Source organism: Salarias fasciatus, chromosome 10 (assembly GCF_902148845.1).
Source record: "Salarias fasciatus chromosome 10, fSalaFa1.1, whole genome shotgun sequence".
Taxonomy (NCBI): Eukaryota; Metazoa; Chordata; class Actinopteri; order Blenniiformes; family Blenniidae; genus Salarias; species Salarias fasciatus.
Genome location: NC_043754.1, coordinates 25743058 through 25765614, shown reverse-complemented (window position 1 = coordinate 25765614; position 22557 = coordinate 25743058). Strand labels below are relative to the sequence as shown.

The window sequence follows — 22557 nt, the reverse complement described above, 5'->3', positions numbered from 1 at the left end:
CTGAATACATGGAATTAAATCATTTATCATTTGGCTTTAATTGCAATGACTCAGTTTACTTATTTACATGTTGAAATAACCGTTTTTTCCTTTTTAAAAATGTTTTCGTCCTGAATGAGTTCTAAGGAGAATGCATGACGTCAGTGTCTACAGCAGACGAATCAAATCTCGCGAGACTCTGCGAGAACGGGAGGCGCCACCGAGGAGGAAGAGGAAAATAATTTATTGAAGATAATAATGGCCGCCAGCCGAAGATTTAAATCCATCCCCCACAGATCAGTCGACATCGGAGGGTCGTCGTTGGGCCAGTCGTCCCTTTGAGGCCACTTTCACCTCCGGTGAGAGGAAAAGGCGTTTTCCAGCGCTGTCAGACGGGGTTTCGCTGCCAGTCTCAGACCGACAGGTTCCGCTTTCTGACTCTGCAGAAGTCCATCTAAAAAACACTTGAATTAAACTAAACGGCGCCTTTTTTCACTCTGTCACGGTTAAATCTCACATTTAGAGGTTCGTTTGATTATACACGAGTCTCTCTCGAGTACGGCGTAGAATAAACACTTTCAAATTGCGCCGGTGTGTATTTATACATCCCAAATGTATGTTTTTGTATCACTGTAAACAACGGTCACGGCTGCTTTGCAAAGGAAATGTGTGATTTTAGGTAATTTAGGAACAAACTATTTAATTCTTCAGCTCTTCCACTCAATCCCTTTGTATTGTATGTGATAAATGTAGGAATTGTTGAGTAGTTTTATCCCTGCAGGCTGAGGCCTCTTGCTGATAACCTTGATGTGTTTTCGGTCTGTTAAAATCAGGATTGTTTCACATTAAATGTGATTTTCTGAAGAAAAAAATAATCTCATCCAGCTCAGTGAACCTTCTCTAACAGATCTCTGTATGTTGATTTTAGCCTGTATGTTCATCCATTCCTGCCCAGACATTGTCCGTCAGCTCTGTTATTCTGTTTATTAGTGTGTGTGTGTGTGTATGTGTGTCATTCTGAGTGTGTGTGTTAGTGTGTATTTCTTCACTGTGGTTTAATGTGTGTCGTGCTAACAGTGAGGGTTAACATCAGGTGCAGATGAGGCGTGTGTGTGTGTTTACAGGCTGCTGCAGCTCTTATGTAATCCCGCCTGTCTGCCTTCAGACAGCCTCTCACTTCGTCCTGCAGGCGGCGAGCGCCGGTCGCTGCAGGATTGTTTCCTCAAAAATGCTGTTACACTTGGTTTTTTTGGGTTTATCTGAGAAAGCCTGATTAACCTCTGACCTTTCCTGCGTCCTCAGTTGCTCCCCTGGCTCCGCTGCTCCCCCACAATGCATTGCTGGAAGCTGTCTGTTGTCTTGGAAAGACCGGCGTAACCTTTTTCACCACTCCTCCAAATATCCAATCACAAAGGTAGCAGCTCTGAGCGCTGCGCTGGTTTCTGGAGGAAGTAGAATCTGGTCAGTTCATTCTGCTGTTTTCTCTGAATGACCCTGCGGCCTCGCTCTGTCTGCAGGTCCGCTCCCCGTCGGCCTGGTGGCTCGTCCCGCTGCAGTCATGTCCGGTTCTGGTGATCTGCCAGGTCAGTGCTTCTGTCCCGACGCCACAGCTCGTGGCTGTGGAGCTGATGATGATGATGATGATGATGATGTGGTTTTGTCTGAGCAGCCATCGAGGGCTCGGGCATGGGGGGCATGAGGCTCCCGGTGGGGATGACCCGCCGGGCGCTGAGCTACGACGACAACCTGGAGGCCCCCATGTCCACGCCCCCCCACGACATCAGCATCAACAAGCTGTGGAGGCGGCCCCTCATCCCCGAGAGGAGGTTCACACACCTGGCCGAGGTCAGGCTCACACACACACTGTGCTTCCAAACCTCTGGTTTGAGGCTCATTCAGTGGTCACCAGCGATCACAGCACGTCACCCTCAGACTGACGCCGTTTCCTTTGAGCAGGAGGACGAGAGCGGCGGGGGGAATGCGTCCAGCGCTCAGGACAGCGCCCCCTTCAAAACGGGCCCGGTGGTCAAAGCCAAGGCGTCCTCCATCATCATGAACTCGCTCATCACCAGTAGGTGGCGCCCTGGCAGGAGCAGCGTCTCCTCGCTCAGCCCGGAGTCACATCGAGTCATTTCTTCTCTCACGCAGAGCAAACGCAGGACAGCATGTTCCGGTTCGAGCAGCAGGCGGGGCTCACCGACGCCAGCTACACCCCCCACAAAGGGCTGACGGCGGAGGAGACGCGCCACCACCACCGCATCCCCGAGGCCCTGCAGGTGTGTGTGTGTGTGTGAGGCCCTGTCCACACGGAGCCAAAACAGTCATATTTTACAAAACGAATTGCATAAAGACGGAGTCAGCAAAAAAAAAGCGTCCACATTAGTGAACTGAAGACACATGTAAACGCTGTAATACATAACCACGCCCACTGGCGGCGCTGCAGTGCAGTAATAGTTGGGTAGTGCGCATGCATATATAAACGCGTTGTATTCACGTTGTATTGCAAACAAACGCAAAGACGGCGACCTCCGGAGCGAAAGTTAAGGAAAGCTTGGTGTGGACGGACGACGAGGCACAATTATTATTTTGCACAGATATTTAAAAGACATTTCGAAGCGCCATTGTTGTTGTGGTTCTGTCGGACTTCCGCGCTGCGTCCTGTTGTAGAAGCGGGGCGATGACGCAATCGGCGTAACAGCGGAGACGTCTCAGGCGCGTCTTCAGATTTTTCCACTCTGGGACCCGGCTTCAAACTTTGTGGTTTTCAGAGCCCTGAGACGCCGGCTCCGTGTGGACGACGGGTGACTTAGAACAAATATTTGTGCGGATTTGTCTCAGCTTGTCTCCGTGTGGACAGGGCCTGAGTGTGTGTGTGTGTGTGTGTGTGTGTGTGTGTGTGTGTGTGTGTGTGTGTGTGTGTGTGACATCAAGAGTCTGCTCTGCCAACAATCACACATCGATTTCCGCTGCTCCACTTTTCACCAACAAACATCCGTCCTGTTGCTCGAGAGGCCTGCGACCCCGCCGGACCTCCGGGGTTCTCGCTCGGAGCCACAGATCGTCCAGCGAGACGGACTCACCGCTTCTCTTCTTCTGTGGTGTTTCAGAAAATCCAGATCCAGAGTTTGGAGGCCAGAGAGGAAAGACAGAGCTCCTCTGCACAGTCCACCCCGTCCAACACTCCACACAGCTCCCCCAAGCTGCAGCGCAGGTACACACACACACACACACACACACAAAGCAGAATGTAGGGCATCGATTCAGAACCTGAACCTGTTTGTCTCTTTGTGTGTGTGTGTGTGTGTGTGTGTGTGTGTGTGTGTGTGTGTGTGTGTGTGTGTGTTTGTCTTTCAGGGGCTGGTTCGGCAGCACGAGTTCAGAGGTCAGCGTCAGCTCCTCCAGCAGTGTGGACTTGGGAGGAGGCGTGGCAGGAGACGCAGCAGCAGCAGCAGGAGGCGGAGGAGGCGCCGTGGAGCGGTGGAGTGTGTTCGGGCCTCGTCCTCTGGTCCACAAGTCGACCTCTGACCTGGGATCGGACCAAGGCTCTGCAGGTAACGGCTCAGCCAATCAGGGAGACTCCTCCGCTCGAGCCTTTATTTCAAACTGAAAATCTGAACGGAAACCTTGAATACAGTGAAACTTCACCTGCTCCACGTGAAGAAATCCTGTTTGGTGGCTTAAGGAAGTACTTTGCTACTGCTCCACAAACAAACAAACAAACAACAACCCAGACTGATCAGCTGAATTGCGAAACAGCTCACAGTAGCAGCCTGGTCTTCATGTGGCTGCTGCCTTTAAACACCAGCTCATCACACAAACTGCCATCAAGACACAAGCATGTGAAATGCAGAGTAAATTAAAAAAAATCCTTTCAAATTATATTCACTCTTTCCATACTGTCAACAGTTTTGTACCATTTCATTTTAGTGAATTACTGTTTCTCCTTTGAAGCGAATAAATAGGAGCAAACTGAGAAATGTTAGAGGCTTCTGATCTGAAAAGAACGTGACTTTTACTTTGGGTCTTGAAGTGCAGCCACAGTCTTCCGCTCCGGCGCTAACAGCTAAGCTAACAGCTCACCGACAGTAAACCCGGGCAGTCGGGTGGCTAATAGCTACGCTGCGCTCATACAGCCTGACAGGTTGTGTGGCTGCTGGAAAATGCAAATGCAGCAACTGACTGGCTAAGCTAATATGCTAACATAAGGCTGATGCAACTGTAAATACTCTTTAATTTAAATTTGCTCATCATCAAAACAATAGTGTGGTAGACGATGTATCACTCAGCCCTACTCAGAACCTTTAATAACCACAAAACACCAACAGCAACAAACGGATCAACAAGATATATAAATGTTTACAATTTTTCACTTTAGCTTTATATATATATATATTTTTTTTTTTTTTTCAATTATTAATGAAGTTATCACTTGTACATTTTAACATTTTTTACATTAAGGATGGTAAATAAAACCGTTTTTGGCAGTAGCAGTGGTGGATTTTATAATAGTGACTCTTCCCCCGGTCGCTGCACGGTGCTTTAAAGGTGGTGATATAAATGAAGAGTCGAGCGTTAAACACTGAAACGGAGGTCAGCTGGAGTCAGTCAGCCCTTGAGTTTACTCAGGCCCCACACGCTGTGGACAAAAGCTGAACTTCAAATAAACATGTGGGCTCAGAATTTGGGTTAACGGATGAGGAGCGACCTTTAGACGGAGGGTACGCGGCGGGTACGGCGGCCGCCGGCGCTCCGGCCAGTCTCGGCTCGGGACGTGGAGCACGCCTCACTCTCCTCGCTTCACCGACATGAACGGCGCTTCATGAAGGTCGCCGAGGGACTGGGAGGAGCAGCGTCTTCAGTCTGACATGCAGAGAAGTCCTTTTCCCAGCATGACTTTGGGTAGGTGCTCCAGAGAGGACGGAGACACTCGGAAACCGGTTCTTTAACGGTAAACCTTCTAATGAGTGGAGCGCCTGAGCCGCCTGTCGCCTCTCTGGATCAGAACTGATCCAGCGATTGGTCGGTGGAGTTTATGATCACAGCTGATCTCATTAAATCCACCACAGGCTGCTTCAGACCGAGGCTGGGGTCCAGAGCTCAGAGGAAGTGGGTTTGAGTTCAACTGCTGACTGATCATGTAGAAAATAGATCAAATTACTCAACAGAATTTAATAAAGACAAACTGATCCGTCTGTGTAAGGATGGTACCTTTTAATGCTTTCTGAGCCGAGTAAACTCTGGTGTTTTGGACTTACGTAATATTAACTTCTAATGTTTTTGACTTTGATCACATGAATTTTTAACATTTGTGACTTGAAGAATATTGAATTTTAATGTTTTTTTTCTTTGATACCAGTAAATGTTAGTGTTTTTGACTTTAAGAATAGTACATTTTAAGTTTTTTCACTTGAATAATGTTACATTTTAATGTTTTTGACTTTGGTAGTAGTAATTTTGAACATTTTTGACTTGAAAAATATCTAATTCTGTTTTTTTTTTTGCATGGATATTGAATTTCAATGTTTTTGATTTTGATAATTGTCAATTTTAATGTTTTGAGTCAGAGAATGTGATCACTTCCCGTTAGGATGGTGTGATTTTTTGTTTGTTTTTTTCGTGCTCCTGAACACCTGAAGTCCAGATCCTGACCACGTAAACAGAAGGAACCGATCAGCAGTGCAGCAGCCGCCCGTCTCCACCTCCACGCCGTCCTGTGTGCTGAGAAACCTTTTGTCTTGTCTTGTTTTCCCAGCAGGCTTTGCGCTGCAGGCGTACCGCGGCGCCCAGAAGCCGACCCCCATGGAGGTGATGAAGTCCCAGGCCACGCGGCTGGCCGACTCCGCCGACGCCCAGAAGGCGGCCCCCCCCAAGATGGAGATCCCCACGGTGGACGGCCGGCGGCAGGGAGCGCGGCCGCACAAGCTCAAACACCGAGACATGAACATCCTGACCCCGTCCGGCTTCTGAACGCCCCCCTCCCCCCCCCCCCCCCCCCCCCCCCCCCCGCGCCGTGAGACCAGTTCATCCATTTCCAGACGTTAGCCTACTTCATGGTTCCAGCTCTCCCTCCCTCGCCGCGGCGTTTCGCCGTTAGGTTCAGAGTGTCAGCTGATGCAACCCGACCCGACCCGTTATGCAACCAGGCAGAGGGTCAGGGCGGAATCCCAGAGCCAGGAAACCGACTGAACCCCCACTGAGCACATGGCAGCGCTCCGAGGAGACGGTGAAGACAGCGCTCCTGGACCAACTTTCATCGTTTCCTCACACATTCTGAGTTTTTTATTTTTTTGTTGTTTTTTCAACCCTCTGATGAGAGTAAACTGGGTTTGTTTCCCACCTGTGCAGACGCTCAGCCGGAGCCTGAGTGTGTGTGTGTGTGTGTGTGTGTGTGAATCCGGTGGTTTATTCCTGTCAAACCTGCAGCTTCTGCAGCATTTCTTTGGACCAGTAAAGAACCGCCTGGTGTCAGGAAGAGCTCAGACTGATCCGTGCAGCACCGATCAGTCGGCTCGGTGTAAATCACTCAGAATAGACCCGCTGGAAATGCACTTTAGCTCCTCGCTGCCGTCTCTTTAAAAGACGTTTCATGGAGCAGGATGGGAAGTCTGTAACCCTCTGAAGGAAGTTTACTGTCATCAGACCCGACGGAACCAATAGATGTAGAGAATCTCGTCTCAGGAAAGGCTGAAACCTTCCTGACATTCCTTTTCTTTTTATGTCTTTCTTAATTTACTTTTGTCGTCTGCTGTAGCCTCAGATCATCCTCTTAAAGCCCAGATGCATTCCAGCGTTCGCCTCCGTTCACCAGAAAAAAGAATTAATCTCCAGGTAGAACTGAAGAAAGCAGGGAGGAAGCTTCGTGAGCGTTTTCCCTGCAGCGCTGACTGGATCATTATCACGGACCTCACGGACCTTATTTAACACTGTTGTTATGAAGTGAAAACAGGAAATGGTTCTATGTTACAGAAGAGAAGAACCGGTGTTTTTTTGTTGTTTATTTTAATGAAGATGAGACTCCTCCCCCCGCCTGGTGTTCGGTGTCGTCTCCTCTATGATCCTCACATCTGGACTCAGAAAAACACGCACTGTAGATATTAGAGATGAAGGAGTGTGACTGTGTTGGCTGTTCTCTCGGAGTCTCCTCTGAAGCTTCCGTCTCGATTCCCTCCTCGGTAAAGTGTCGTGTCGTCCCACTGAACTCTTGTTTGTGTGTTTTTTTCCATCTGATGTTGATTTGTAGCGTCTGTACATTTTAGTTTTCTTCTGCCAAAAGCGGTTTGGACAGAATAAATGTTACGTTGCCTCCAGAAACACTGACGCCCACGAGTTGTTTTATAAAAGTTTATTTCAGTAAAACTTCTGCTCATGAATCACAGTGTAGTTCCTCTGAATAACAAGCAGACGTCACCGTGCGGTTCTCTCTTTATTCTGGTGACGTTTCACTGCGTCTTCATGCAAAGTCGAGAGGGACTGCAGACCCCGTTCACACGAAATCACAAATTCATCCAGTGAGATCCTGAGTAAACCAAACAAAGCTTTCTCTTCTCATAACGGCACATCCAAATCACTGAAGACCGGCCACGACCAATGACAGACTGGATCTTATCAGACAGCTCATCACATCATGACCGGTTGGTCACATTTCACCTGGAACATGGACAATCGTAGAGATCTGATTAAATCAAAACGTCTCCAAGGAAGCAAAAACAACCGAACCGTGATCTGGCGCTCATGAGAGCAGAGGGGTGTGGAGGCCATGTGGACGAAAGTGAGACCTGCACATTCTTGGTTGTAATGTTCTGGCTCATCAGTGCATGGCTGACGGGGGACTGGTGGATTTTTGACCCGATGCCGGAGCGTCTTGGTCTGAGGGAGATCCAGGAAGCTGAAACACCAGCAGGAAGTGGACTGCGAGGCCGAGTCTGAGCTGCAGCGCCTCCATCCTGAGTTCTTCAGTGCGTCTCCAGCTCCGGCCTCACAGCCATCAGCTGGGCGTTAAAGTCTGGATATTCTACAGCATTTAACAATCCCGGCTCTGGAAGTTCACTCAACGTTTGTCAAGTCTTTGACCCAGACACTGACTCCCAGCGGAGACCGAGCACCTCTGAAGGCCGGCATCGGCAACGCTGCTTGATCGTCAAAATCTAATCTGTAAAGGCTGTTTTTCTTTTTTGCATCATCGAACAGGAAGACAGCTTTCATAAACCGATCCATTCCTGCCGTTCCTAAATATAAACCCTACAACGAGGCCTTAGGTTGCCGCTCACACTGCTCTCCACTGTCTTCTCCGTGTTTTCCTCTAGTCTGCAGTTTAGACTTCTGGAGACGTCCGCCTGCTGATCCTCAGATGCTCGCTCCGCCCTTCCCGTCCTCGTCGCCGCCCCTCTTCCTGCCGTCCCCGTGCGTCTGGAAGAACGTCTCCATGTCCCTCTGCAGCGAGCTGTTCCGCCGGTCGGCGTCGGCCTTGGCTCGCTGCATGTTGCGGATCTTGATCTCGGCGACGCTCTGGCTGCGCTTCTGCTGCTCCAGACACACCCGCAGTACCGCCACCTGCCTCTCCAGGACGTCGTTGCAGCGCTCCAACCTGAAACACACACACACACACACACACACACACACATCATTTCTGCTCTTTCTGTTTCAGAAAAGTTTCACATTCACATGACAACATTTTGAGAACGATGTAGTTAGCATGCCAGGCCACAAGTTGGTGCTGTTGGTTGTTGTTATCGTGAAACCACACAAGGGTGCAGAGAACAATGCTCTATAAACATTATCCAGAGTGAAGGCTGGAGGACTTGCGGAGAGCGAGCTCCGCCTCCGAGGACTCGGAACACTCCTACATCCAGCTGGAAGCACATGTCCTCTTTGCTCAGCCTCACCTGTATATCCGGGCCTGGTACTGCGCCCTCTGCTGGGCCATCTGCTGCCTGAGCTCGGCCAGGAGCGACTGAGGGTCCTGGGCCTGCGCCTGGGGGTCCGGCCTCGGGGCCTCTGGAGGGCCGGAGGGCAGGAACACCTCGGAGCTGCCCGTGCTGAGGGGGCTGTTGCTGAGTGCAGATCCAGACGCTGGGGAGGGAGGGTGGTGGACGTTCTCGTGACCCTCGTCGCCGTCGTCATGATCGCCGGTCTTGTTTTCATCATCTTCCTCCACATGGTCGCTGCACTCATCTGAAGGTCCAGCCTCACAGGAGGACCAGGAGGAGGAGGAGTCTCTGCCGTCCTCCACCGCCTCTTGCTCGCCGTCTCCCTCACAGCTCCCTTTGGACTCGGCTTCATGATGTCCGCCCGTGACGCCCTCCATCCTCTGCCTGTGCAGGTTATCGTAGGGGGAGGGAGTGCTGTCTTCCTGAGCCTCACTGCTGCCCCCACTGGCGGTCTCTGGTCCTGCGCCTCCTCCCTCCGCCCCCGAGGATCTCCAGAAACCAGCGGCGGCCCCTCCTGAGCTGGGCCAGGCTTCGGCCCAGGCCGAGGGCGCCGGTCCGGGCTGGGACCGGTCCGCCACCGCCTCATGCAGCTGGAGGCTGCTTGTTGAGGCCTGAACGTTTGCAGGGGAAGCCCCTCGGCCGCTGTGACGCTGGTGGTACTCCACATTGTGCCTGTCGGAGTGGTGCTGGGCCGACTGGCTGGAGGACGGCAGCGGGTAGAAGCAGTTCTCCGGGTGGGAGGAGGTGTAGCGGTGGCCCAGGTGTCTCTTCTGGCCAGAGGACCGGTCCGACTTGGCAGCAGCTGAGAAGACACAGCTACAGAAAACAAGAACAAGCAACACTATGCTTTAATCCTGTACAGTTGGAGGTGTGGAACCACTTCTTTGAGGAGAAACAAAGTCAACCTTTAGCAGGAAGTCCAGTGTCACGACTCATTTTTTTGGCTAATCATGAGACGTTGTTGGAGCTGGGACCAGTACCTGGAGGTGTCCGCCTCTGCGGCAGCTGGTCCCGGGTCTCTGGAGCGCTCTGCTATGAGCGGCAGAGACAGCTGACGGAGGCAGGGTACCGGATGGAGGTGAGGCTGCTTCAGGGCGCCCGGCGAGGCGTGCACGCCTCCAGCTGGACGGCCGTAGACCGGTGGAGGGATTTTTGCGAACAGGGACTCGTGTTCTCTGATGAGCTCTAGCATCAGGACCTGGACCAGAGTTGCACCTTGGACACACAGTTTGATTAGAATTGCACTGTTTTCTCTTCTGCTTTGTCTGACCCAGAGCTGCAGGGAGCTCCAGCTAATCCCAGCTGACTGTGTGTGATTCAGGTTCCACCTGTACAGGCCAGCAGTCCATCACAGGAGGCAGACAAACCTTAAACTTAACCTTAAACTCATGTACTGGGACTGTAGCCAGGAGTCAAATCACACGTACCCTCCCACAGGGTGAACATGCAAACTCCACACTGAAATCCAGACTCTGACCAGGGGTTAACCACTGTGAGGAAACAGTGCCGACTCTCTCTGATTCAGTCCTGAAATGCCTTTGGTTATCACAGACTGATCACCGCACAACGTTATCCCCACCTCCCATGATGCTCTGGGGGTCTTCGGCTTTGGCTCGTAGGATGTTTGGCCCAAACACCGTGGCCAGGTTCTGGACGCTCATCTTGTTACTGGTGGAGTAACTTTGGACTTCATTTAGAAATCTGCAAATAAACACACACATTGAATTTTGAAAGCCGTCTGGGAACATTATATTGATTTACAATAACTCCCCAAAGCCAGCCATAACCCCACATAACCATGGCCAAACGTGAAAAAAAGAGCAGCAACTCCTCTTAATATGGATATGTGAGCGGATCACAGGTCTACACAGAAGTTCCCCGCATTTCACCACTGGTTTCTTTGTCTTACTGGCAAATGAAGTCCAGCAGGTTGAAGTTTACAACTGGAAGCTCATGAAGAAGATTCCTCAGTTCCCCCAAGGCCTGAGTTTGAAAATGAGAAGAAAAGGAAGGAGACAATGACAGTGTGGTTTTTTTCCTTCAGCGTTCATGTCTCGTCTTATGCAGACAAAGAAAAGGCAGTAAAATCCTCATGCAAATGTTTGACCACTAACAGCGTTATCCATCAGTGATGGACGGTAGCTGTCAGAGTCGCTCCAGCACAGCGAGGAGTTAAACCACTGGAGGTCAGCAGAGGCAACACTTCCCCTCTTAAGTGGTGAGCTGTGGGACAGTGAGGTGGAGTTAGCTGCACTCACCACCGTGCGGTCGTTTGTCAGTTTCTGGCTGCAGAGCAGGAAGTCCTGGTAGCGTTTATAAGGAACCAGAGGCTCCGGCAGCAGCCTGAGGTAGAGCTTCAACAGCGACGCCACCGTGTGGACGTCTGTGCTACTGCAGGGAGACAGGCGTTCAGACGCTGTGGTGAGGAGACAGGTCCGCAGAGGACGGACAGGAGCAGCCGTACCTGTCAAAGGTCGGCCTCTCCCCCGAGTCAAAGGCCTCCTGCAGCTCTTTGACCAGACTGGCCCGGCCGGGCTGGCGAAACAGGCCCACTTCGTGCAGGCCGCGCTCCCGGATGAACGTCACACATTGCTCGACCACCAGAGGAACCAAACGCACCCCATAGCGCCGTTCGTACAGCACCGTCTCCTCCAGGCGCTGCCCGAACACTCCTGCAGGAGGGGCAGCGAAGACGGTTAATACAGTACACTTCACTGTGGGATCAGGTGTGACCGTCAGCAGACTCTTCACAGTAACAAGATCCCCTGTTCAGTTATTTCAGTTTGCATGTTCTCTCTTTGTGTGTGTATTTTCTCAACTACTCTAGCTTCATTCCAAAATGCCTTTAAGCTTCCAGTGAATACAGGGTAGGTGTAAAGACTGAGCTTGTCATTGCGGGTACCTGTGAAGGGGATCCAGACTCCCTTGTTGAGACTCTTCAGCCACTCGTCACCCTGACCGGCGCTGTTCGATAAGAAGAAGTAGGAGCCTGGACTGGCCAGCACGTCTCTGTTACCTGCAAACACACAGCCGTGGAAGAGTCTGCAGCCGTTCCGTCTGATCACCACGAGGAATGCCTCTGGGCTCAGGGTGACAGGGTTAGGGTGAGAGGGTTAGGGTTGTAACGACCGCTCCAGGTCCTTGGTAAATGTCCACTTTCTCAGTCTTGTCCGGTTAAAGCTGCCCTGCCCTCAGCAGAGAGGAGGGATGTGTTGATGGTCACCAGTGTGAAGCAGCTCCGGATCGGTGACGGTTCAGGATGAACGTAGAAGCTGGATGAAGCAGCTCTGAGTTCTGTTTTACACCATGGTGCAGTTACAGCGTGGTCAAAAAGTTGTGTTTTCTGTGGCTCCGTTGTCATGGGAACAAACACCCAAAACACAGTGAAGTTCTCTGTTTTCACTTCAACGTGTGTGAATTTGGCCCTTAAGTCATTTGGGAATGTTCAATGAAAAACAATGATTTTACTTCACAGTTTAAGCATTAAGTTTGAACACCGGGGATTTTCCAGTAGATCGTTTTCTGTTGACACGTCGATGTCTTTATTTTCCAGGCTCACAGAATGCGAACGCCGTCCCGACGCACAGTCTCACTTTATTCATGCAGTCACTAATACTCCTTCCCTTTCTTCTCTTCTTTCCATTTCCCATCATGCCCCACTGTCTGTCCTGGTCAAAGTCATATCAAACACGGCGCAGACACACACACACACACACACACACACACACACACGTGAAGCACATCAGGACTCCCACCGCCTGCTCAGACGGAGGCCTCGGGACCCTGACTCAGCGTTTATCAGGCGCCACTCAAGGGCGCCGCTCTCAAGCGGAGGGATTAACCAGTAATATGCTGATGGAGTGTTCGGGGGCGCGTGTGCACGTGCGTCTCACCTTTGTGGCCCGTACTGTCATGCTTCCAGGACTTGAAGCAGCTGAGGCCCATGCTGCAGCTCTCCGGTTCTCCTGCTCTGACGCTCGGCACAAATCAAACTCAGCAATGTGGAGCTGTTTCGCAGAGTGTTGAAGGAAGTAGAGGAGAGGCGATGCATAGAAAGAAGTTCACCTATGTCCTTTTTCTTTCTCAGTTTTGCTCTTTGTCTCCACTGTGCTCCAGCTACTGGGCTGTGTTCCTCTGGACGTTCTGATGGACCATAATGAGCTGCTGGAAACGGGCCATGAAACACCAGCTCCTGGATTTTTCACCTTACAGGATTAATTGGGGGCTTTTTGCTGGATGTACTTGCAGAGTCCTTGAGGGAGGTTAAACGATAAATTCTCAGTGAATAATGTTTTAGAAAGAGATTCCAGATTGAGAATTGGTATTCCCCAGGAAGTGTAAAGGTTAAAGGTCGTTCAGAAGAGGGAGACGCCGCGGCGGATGATAAATCTTGCAGGTTTGTTCTGTTCCTGGTGGGTATTTAGGTTTAAATATGGTCACGATAGAAAAGAAAGTCAGAAAACTGTTTCAAACGGTCTTCTGAATCAATCTTACAAAGTTTTTTTTTCTTATGAAGATTAAAAGGAGGACGTCTGTAAGGTACCAAACAGGAAGTCCCAAGGTGATCCTGAATTCACTCATTCACGTTATCTTCTGGTGAATATAAAACTTCAGGTTTGCCTGGAATCGCAGAACTGTTGCCTAAAGCTCTTGAAGAGATGCCTGTAGAAGCAGTAAAAAGAGGCGTGTGTGGAGTTAGCCCCAGAGAAGGCTTGGCGAGGGTCGCAGGGATCAGGAAAAGATGCCTGGATTCAGGGTTACACACTCTGGTGAAAGATCCTGGCTGAAATAATATTCTGAGAAGTTGTTGGATGAAGCCAGAGCTTCACTGAAACCCGTCTTGGCAGAAGTTAGAGGCTGTTGAGTGAAGTCGGTGGTTAATCGACTGCCTTGTGTTAAAAAGCATCGGTTCTGAGAGTTTCCTGGAGAGCTGAACTGAAAGAGGAATCCCTGACGACCGGTCCAGGCGCGTCCTGCTCTGGCCCAGGGTTAGCTGGCACCGGCTCCAGCTCCGGCCGGATGGACGACGGACGGACGGAGGTTTCCTGATGCAGTAAAGGTTGAAGATCTCTTGCTACTGGAAAGACTCCCTCCAGGTTAATTTTAAGGGAAACTCAGTGGAGGTTTGTGTCGAACTTCAAGAGAAGTTCAATTTATGAAGCCTAAATTGTAAAAATACTCGGCACTGTGAAAGTCATGCTCAACATTTTGAATCTTTCTTCAAGCTGCCGTCGCCTCCAGAGTCTGCACTGGTCTGGAATCAGGCCCATCCGGTTCAGACAAAGCCAGGACTGTCAGGCGTACTCTGTCAGACGGTGCCATCTTTAGAGAGAGACGATGGCAGCGTACGATCAAAGTTGACTGCGGTGCTGATGTTCAGCCTTTGCCACGGAGAATCTCAGATCACCTCCCTGAAGTCCTGACACTGGGTTCCTCGGATCCTGAAGTGGACTGTCCCTGTGGACGATCCACATCTCCACACCCAGTCAGCTCCTCGCCGTGTGCAGCGCCAGCGACCGTCTTTCTGTCTGAGCCGCGCAGTCATCCGTCCGTCCTCCCAGACCTCCTCAACGCTGCCGGAGAGAACATGCAGCTCTCCGCTCGTTCCTCTGCCGGCCGGGGAATCAGAAGCAGACTACTCCGTCCTCCGTAGGGGTGAGCTTAGTATTCCTGCCCGCATCCTCCCTTGTCTCCGTCTCCATGTCCTTCTGCTTTATTAGCTCCTTAACTGGACGTCCTGCCCCGTTTCCAGAGCAGCGCCGCACATTCAAACGTCCATGTCCTCTCCTGTCCTCTCCATCCCGTCCCTCCTCTTCGTCTTCCTCACTCCATCCCGCCTCACTTTCTGTCTGTCTCCCCGTCTCTTTGTCCCCGTCTAGCTTGTCCTTCTGTCTCGTTCCTGCTATCCCCTCCCTCTTTCTTTCTCTCTCTCGCTCTCTCTCTCTCCCTCTCCATTTCCCAGTAGTGTGTGTGCCCCCAGTTGCCCCCCTCCCCATTTGCCTCATCAATAACCATGCTGTGTGTGTGTGTGAAGGCTGTGCATTAGGAAAATTGGTTCTCTGCGACGCAGTACTGTTTTACCAAAGTAATCACGGCCGATGGCGAGAGAGAGAGAGAGAGGGAGAGAGAGAGAGGGAGAGAGAGAGAGAGAGAGAGAGAGAGAGAGAGACCAAGTCAGAGAAAAAAATAGAGTTAGCGAGATGATCTGGCTCAAAATCTGCTGCTGCTGAAGTGTGGCCTGCTGCAAAGTGCACACACACACACACACACACACACACACACACACACACACACACACACACACACACACTGTGATTCAAGTAGACATAAAAGTGAGAGAGGCTCGTCAGTCTAGTCAACTTTTGAACTCAATTAAAGTATGAACCCCCATCTCTCTCTCTCTCTCTCTCTCTCTCTCTCTCTCTCTCTCTTCCTCTCTCTATCCAATAGGCCTCATTGGTGTGAAGTACAATACAGTGTATACAGTGCATTGCTGGCCTTGTTGGTAATCAATATAAGTAATCAAATATGAATAGACGTCCGGCCTGCAGGTCCAGAGATATATCAAGAGATTGCAGCCAAATGTAATCAGATTATTTCAATGTGTGATCCCTGAAGTCCAGGACTCAATCTGCTTCATGAGCAATGTCTGCAGACTGCTGCTTCCATCTGGGCCCTGGTGGCCCTGTCGGGTGGGGTTTGGTTAAACATGCTGGTGGCCCAGTGCCATACAGTCTATCAGAGATGAACTCATGAAAAGTCAAACATCATGGTCACTGTGATGACATGAATTTCATCAAGTCTTTCTTCCAGTACATTAAAAAAATAAAACTGACCGGTCACCAGTTCATCGCTCTGTTCCAGCTGCTCCACAGCAGCACAGAGAGCTGAGTCCGTATGAACGGTTTGACTCCAGCTGGTTTACCGTCTCCAGTGGCGTTCGCCAGGGTGGCGTGGCTGCTCCCGATCTCATCGACCATCTGATGTCCCAGGTCTGCGAGGCGTCCCCGGAGTGTCCTTCGGCAGCTACCACCTGACGGACCTGGAATACGCTGACGACACCATCCTGCTCAGCACGACCTGCAGTCAGCTGAGACGCTCTGGGCTTCACAGTGAGGAGGAGCACAGCTCAGCTCCAGGTGAGCTGGACTAAAACCAGGTTCATGTATGTCGGTTGATGGACCAGATCCCCCTCCCATGCAAACCGGGAGCGACATCGTAGAGCCTGTGAAGACCTTTGTGTACCTGGGGTCCATGGTGACAGACAGCAGGACCTAAAACCAGAGATTGACCGCAGACGAGCCCCGGCAGCATCTGCTCTGCAGTCTCCATGGAAACCATTCTGGCGGGACCAGACCATCTCACCAAGACCAAGCTCTGGATTGACAAATTAGCCGTACTCTCCATCCTGCTTTATGGCTCAGAAACGTGGCCCCCTCTGGCCGCACGAATCGATGGCTTTGACAGCACGTCTCTGAGAACCATGGAGAACATCAGGTGGCCCCAGCGAGTCTCCACCAAAGTGCTCAGAGCCGTACAGGCCAGCCCCGAGTATCTTCCTTGGTCGCACAACACCGCCCTGCTGGCTGGGCCATGTCCTTCGTCTACCAGAACATCCGGCATGAGACGTTCTCCAGTTTGACCCAAAGGCCTCAGGCTGGAGACGACCTCGAGGGAAACCCCGGACCCGATGGCTCGACGTCGTTGCGGGCGACCTCCAACAACACGGAGCTGCTGTGGAGGATGCAGAGCAGCTGGCACAAGATCGCCAGCAGTGGAAAAACCTGGTTCACCTGGTCGGCTCAACGCCCCGGGACGGGATACCCTGACCCTCCTGGAGCACCAAGAAGAAGAAGAGGTCACCAGTTCATGCTGACAGAAAGAGGAGAAAACCTCGTCACACTCGCTCCTACGTTTGAACATTCTGTCAGCAGTTAGCCCGAATCATCATCAGGCCCTGGACGTCACAGGAAGGTGGGGAAAACCTGTGCATGAACCGACAAGAAGAACATGCAAACTCCTCTCAGAAATAAGGTGAAAGAAGCCTCTCTGCTTCCTGTCCAGTTATCTTTCCACAGCTACCCCGCAGAAGGTGATCTGACAGCCATGTCGTCAGCGAAGCCAACATCTTTGACAAACACATTTCCCTTGAGTCTCCTCCCCTTAGGAAGTCGTAGAGGACCCAGAGTGGACGGCGGTCCGGACTTTCAGGACGGCGGAATGACTTGTCTGAGTGGGACAGATAACCAGACGTCTTCTCCAAACAAAGAAACAGCTTCCTGTTTGTGTGTCTGACTGACCGCCTTTTAATCACAGCTGAGAGCTTTCACATCTGTCAATACAACTGGCAACGGACAGCGGCGCTTCATTACAAAGTGCTCTCTGTGTGTGTGTGTGTGTGTGTGTGTGTGTGTGTGTGTGTGTGTGTGTGTGTGTGTGTGTGTGTGTGTGCCTCCACTAAATGTAATTTGTCACCTTCTCTCCTGCTCATGTTTCCTGCACGTCTGTAATGAATCACATGCATGGAAATAATGCTAGCCACTCTCTTCAGCCGCTGTCGGGAAAAAATGGATTGTTTTTTGTGGATTTTTAAATGAAAACACTCCCCGACGGCAGCGGTGATCAAACATAGTGCACTTTGGATTTCTAGTAAAAACATCTAATGGGGAGGTCCTGCGAAAAGTTATGAGATAAATATGAAAATCAGGAGAAAAACACTGCATTGTGGGTAAAACTCAAACGAAGCACTCAGTTTCAGAGCCACTAAAGACCAGAGTGATAGCATAAAGGTGAATAATGACTTTTCAGAGGACGAGATGTGCTCACAGTGGGCTTATGTTCCGGGTTCAGAATCTGAGCTATGCTGGCTGTTAAAGGTGGAGGATATTTTTAATTTTTATGTTTGCAGGAGAAATCCAAGCCCGTGTTTGTGGTTGTGAATTTATACTGAAGTGACACTAAACGATCGGTTACCCCCCGAACATCTGGCCGGGTCACGTGGACCGACGGAAGGAGCCTCCGTGCCGGTGTGTGACCTTTGAACTCCGCTGGCCGACAGCACGATGTGTTTACTGGGAAGAGTCCAGTTTATCTCCGCTTATCTGCGGCGCAGTGAGCTCTGCTGGTAATTTTAGTTTTGGTAGATTTAGCACTGCCGCAGGTTGTAAAGCTAAAGATAGTGTGCATGTGTGTGTGCATGTGTGTGTGTGTGTGTGTGTGTGTGTGTGTGTGTGTGTGGAGCAGATTTTACTTTCTGGTATTTGAAAACTGACTAGCGGTGTGATCTGATTGGAAAATAGATTCTATGCATTACCGCTGTAAATGGAGAAAAGAAGAATTCTGCTTTTTTAAAGTGTTTTCTTTAAGAAGTGAGTCTACATGCCATAAATAAAACTACAGTCGTGTGGAAATGTCTGGAATGGTTTTGTGTTTTGAAAGAGACATTTAGAAAACGATTTACGTTTTCATGGAAACGACAAACGGTGAGAACGAGGCGTCACTGTTGTCATGTAAACAGACACCCCAAAGAAGCTACCCCTCCTCCAGTGTGTCTGAGTTTAGTCACACTTTTTTGACTGATTCTGTAGCTTCATTAACAGTAATTCCATGAAGAGCTTCAGGTCACATTCTTCCATCCCTCCTGCTATCTGGGATGAAGTTGGCCGTCATGAAGCTGTTTCCAGCTTACGTCTTCTTTACAAGCCTCTCATTTGTGTCTGCTCCATGATGTTGAGATGTTCCTCTTTACATAAAGCATTATTTTGTGATTTTATAGACAGCTAACAGGAAGACAGCAGAACCGCTTCTCTTTTCTCAATGTTTGATCCATTTAAAGTCGTGAAAATCAAGTTTCTTTAGATTTAGTATTCCCATCATGCCATAATTCTCCAGTCTGCTTTCGACCCTGTTTACATGACAACAGTGCTTCAAGCTCCCACTCCGTCTCCGTGGAAACGGAGCGAAACACAGCGCCACCTCCTGGTCTGATGTTCTAACTACATCTTTTTCTAAACGTACAACCTTCCTGAAACAACATGGTAACAGCGATCCGTTTCCACCTGAAACGCTGTGGTGTAAACGGAGCCTCAGGTGGGCTCGACGCTTCGCCTCGCGCCTGTTTTCCTCTGCTGGGGTCACCTGAGACAAGCTTGGCTTTTAATTCGATCTGAAGCGAGGAAATACCTCCACTACGACGGATTCTAACCGCCGCTGACTCTGAGTGCAGCATGTGCTGGACGTGTGTGTGTTTGAGGAACATGGGCCTGCTGGAGATGGGTGGAGGTACACGATGTCTCCGTCCCCAGCGGAGCCGGGCCAGGGGTCGGGCCGGGAGCAGCTCCTCGGGTTTTACGGCCTCCGGGTACGCAGGAATGTCCACGGCTTGGTTTTCTGAAGGGCAGAATGCTTTAGTGCGCCGCGGGCGCCATTTCTGCCTCTCCTTGTTTGGCAGCTATGCGGCGTGGCTACAAGTGTTTTCATTGCCCCCGGGTGGGTTTGGAGAGGAGAGAGGAGGGCGAGCTGCTCCACAGACCTGAGCGGCAGAGAGAGAGAGAGGCAGAGAGAGGAAGACACAGAGGCAGAGAGGCAGCGCCCCAACAGCAGCTTCAGTCACACTTCAAGGTAAGCAGAGAAATCCCGTCTGAGCTCCATGTTTAAATTACTGCTTCATTTACTCACTTTCTGAAATGCTGAACAAGTTCTTGTGGCCGGTTTCAACTCTGAAACAAACTAAACAGCTGTTTTAAGCTTGGATCCGGTTTGTTCACATAAGAACTCTGCAAAGTGCTTGATCCAGGATGAGCATCTCTCTGTGGACGTCACGTGTTTCTGCTCAATATGTCAAAATAATCATTTTCAGGTGTGTCTGGCAGACTGTTATCTGCTTTCCTGTTATTATAGATTAATAAAATGAATCATACTGTACATATTATGTGAAAAGAAATGAAACCAACGTTGTAAAAACCAGTGATGACATTTAGAACAAGTCATTACATTAAAATAGTTTATTGATTATTAGTTTTTGATTTATTAATTTTTTCTGAAACGAGTAAAGCTGAAAGAAAATTAAAAAGCTCAACAATCAAAACGAAGTGACTGTTAAAGATGCAGATAAAAAAGGTTTACGTATGATTCTTAAAGGGTTGAAACACACACACACACACACACACACACACACACACACACACACTCACAGTGAAAAGGATCTGGAATTGAACCTGAGAGTCAAACGAGAAGCTCCGCCTCCATTTCTGTCCAATAAACTCAAAACTCAGTTGATGGAGCTGATTTTACGTCCTTCCATCCATCTTTTTTACAGCTTTTTAATTCAGGGTCACGGGTGCCGGGGGTCGCAGCGGACTGATTTTACTGCTTGTTTTAAAAAGTTTGAAGGTCACGGCGAAGTTTTCCTGAACCGAGCTTTCAACACAACAACACAGCGAGCCGCTACACCTCTGCCCGGTTCAGAAAAACATGAAACAAATGAAGGAGGCTCGTCCCAGTCCGGCCGCTGAGCTGCTCCCCAGACCACAGATCTCTTTAAACCAGTCGGTTCTGATTTAATCGGATTTGTTGCTTTTCCCTGTATTTTACATCACGTTTTGTGTTTTGATATGATTTATATTGTGAGTTTTTGCTGATTGATGCTTCACTTTGTTGAATTGTGATGTGCTGTAGTTTTGAACAACATGTACGGCAGTATCAAATATGACGTATAAGTAGAATAATGATGTAATGATAAAACCAAGTTTTGGAACAATTGATGATGAAATCCAATAAAATGCAGTTTCTGTTACAGTTTGCGTTCAGGTTGTTGTAAACTGATTGATTACGTGATTTAAGCAGTTCTGAATAGTGTCAGAATCACTTCATTAGCCTTTAAAAAAGCTGCTAACAGTTTCTTGGCTCCCTCGCTCTCAGATCGGATTCAGTGTGAATGCTTCAGATAATTGAGGCGGATTATTCGACCCCCTCAGCTGTGTTTTAGCGCTTCACCCGATCCGGCTGGAAATACACAGAGGGGCAATCTGACAGCCGAGCTGCTCACACAGCTCCAACAATGAGCCCAGCACACACACACACACACACACACACACACACACACACACACACACACGCACACACACACACATGCACAGCTCCGGGTTAGAGCCCCGGTGGTGTGGAGTGTGTTGACTGTGAAGCAGGTGGATGTGAATCTGCTGCGTTCTGCCTCGGCTGAGCGCTCACATGAAGAAGAATCAAGATTCAGACAGCTTCTACTGAAGCCCGCTAGCAACGCAGCTGTGTGTGTGTGTGTGTGTGTGTGTGTGTGTGTGTGTGTGTGTGTACACCTTGCCTCCACCTATAGTTAATCCCTCTTTTATTCAGTGTGACCTGATCAGTCAGACCTGTCTGTATCTTCAGTACTGAGGGAGTTTTCCAAACCAAAGGGGCCGAGCACTGCTGCCTGTGGGACGCCTCAGAGAGGGTTTACTCCAGGAGGCTTGTGACTGGAGCCGCAGGTGGAGGGTTCTCCGGCCGCCAGGCTGTGGCCTGCTGGCAGCGGCCGGACGGCGCTGGAGGTTTAAGTGAGTGACAACGGTCCTGCATGTTGTCGGCCGGACTGAGTCGTCCTCACCGCTGATTTATGGTCAATCAGAGACAGCTGAGCCAGGCGGCGTGGAGGCACAGATCCGTTTCTCGGAGGAGGAGGAGGAGGAGGAGGCGACCGGGGAAAGACTAGCGCTCCTTCACATTGTAGGCTATAAAAAGCTAAGCCCCTCGGCATCCCACGGCCACGCTAACCGGAGATATGCAAGCATTTCCACTGTCAAGATCTAAAAACAGAAACGCTTTCAAGAAAGTCTATTGCATATATCTATATTTCACATTTAAATTTCAAAGGCGGTACATCCTTTATGAGTTTCTGTGAATAAAATGTTGATATTCATGGTTAAAATGACAAAATCTGTCCAATTGGTTGAAGAACGTGTAAAGAGACAGTAACGTCACACAGAGCGGAGCGAGCGATGGGAAGATGATGTAGAAATCACGTGGAGGAAGCAGAGGAACCCCGCTGTGAGCGGCATGCCTGCTATTTCTGGAGGAGGGCTGGGGAGGGGCGGCGAAGCCGGCGACGCTCCGCTGAAGGCATACAGTACATGCCATCAGAGTTTCCACCGCCGGCGCGATGCTCTGGAAACGTCAATCACCCAGGGGAAACGTGGAGAGAGGGGGAATAAAGCTGGAGATGGTGGGACGCTGAGGGGAAATGAGCAGCAGCAGCTCTTAGATCTGCCCGGAGACGGAGCCCACATGCTTCCAGGAAGGCCCGTTTTCCTCCGATTCCATGGAGATGCTGGAACAATTTCCAAAAAATTGTGTTTCAGTGACTGTGGTGTAAATGGAGCCCCAAAACGCTATTTCCACTGGAAAATATGGTGTAAACGTAGCCAGTCCCCTCTCCTGCCCTGCCCCTTTCCATACCGCCGACCAGAGGAGGAAACTATAAACCACATTGTTATTATTAACATTTCTCTCCCTGCTGACTCAGATCTAGGCCTAAAATAAAAGCCTCTATATGATCCGTCCATCCGCCCCACCCTCCTCCCCCCGCAGACTCTCCGTTACGTTAATCCAGCTTCATGGAACATTAAAAGCTGCTGTGTTG

The 22557-nt window shown here is 50.1% G+C and overlaps 2 protein-coding genes across 3 annotated transcripts; one reads left to right on the top strand and one right to left on the bottom strand.

The window, feature by feature from the left end:
- Window positions 1-200: 200 nt before the first annotated feature.
- On the top strand, window positions 201-7290 carry LOC115395893 (putative monooxygenase p33MONOX). Of its 2 annotated transcripts, none has more exons than XM_030101570.1 (9): window positions 201-338; window positions 1282-1393; window positions 1497-1562; window positions 1649-1824; window positions 1936-2050; window positions 2128-2255; window positions 3087-3190; window positions 3334-3530; window positions 5735-7290. In XM_030101570.1, exons 3-9 carry the CDS (start codon window positions 1538-1540, stop codon window positions 5944-5946), a joined length of 957 nt encoding a protein of 318 aa, XP_029957430.1. In that variant the 5' UTR covers window positions 201-338; window positions 1282-1393; window positions 1497-1537; the 3' UTR covers window positions 5947-7290. The 2 variants fall into 2 exon arrangements, with proteins under 2 accessions (XP_029957430.1, XP_029957429.1); XM_030101569.1 differs by having other exon boundaries at window positions 5732-7290.
- A 1032-nt stretch (window positions 7291-8322) lies between these two features.
- On the bottom strand, window positions 8323-12851 carry LOC115395013 (rho GTPase-activating protein 22-like). The gene is made up of 9 exons (XM_030100349.1): window positions 12800-12851; window positions 11809-11922; window positions 11371-11578; window positions 11165-11297; window positions 10816-10889; window positions 10486-10607; window positions 9887-10121; window positions 8862-9722; window positions 8323-8563 (listed from the first exon to the last, which is right to left on the bottom strand). Exons 1-9 carry the CDS (start codon window positions 12849-12851, stop codon window positions 8323-8325), a joined length of 2040 nt encoding a protein of 679 aa, XP_029956209.1.
- Window positions 12852-22557: the final 9706 nt, after the last annotated feature.

Excerpts from the sequence above, each read along its gene's own strand:
- LOC115395893 (XM_030101569.1), top strand. The coding sequence starts at position 1,538 with ATGTCCGGTTCTGGTGATCTGCCAG. Across the intron at positions 1,563-1,648 it reads CGGTTCTGGTGATCTGCCAG|CCATCGAGGGCTCGGGCATG; the intron begins GTCAGTGCTTCT and ends TTGTCTGAGCAG. Across the intron at positions 2,256-3,086 it reads GCATCCCCGAGGCCCTGCAG|AAAATCCAGATCCAGAGTTT; the intron begins GTGTGTGTGTGT and ends GTGGTGTTTCAG.
- LOC115395013 (XM_030100349.1), bottom strand. The coding sequence starts at position 12,851 with ATGGGCCTCAGCTGCTTCAAGTCCTGGAAGCATGACAGTACGGGCCAC. Across the intron at positions 10,608-10,815 it reads CTGCTGGACTTCATTTGCCA|ATTTCTAAATGAAGTCCAAA; the intron begins GTAAGACAAAGA and ends GTTTATTTGCAG. Across the intron at positions 8,564-8,861 it reads TACCAGGCCCGGATATACAG|GTTGGAGCGCTGCAACGACG; the intron begins GTGAGGCTGAGC and ends TGTGTGTTTCAG.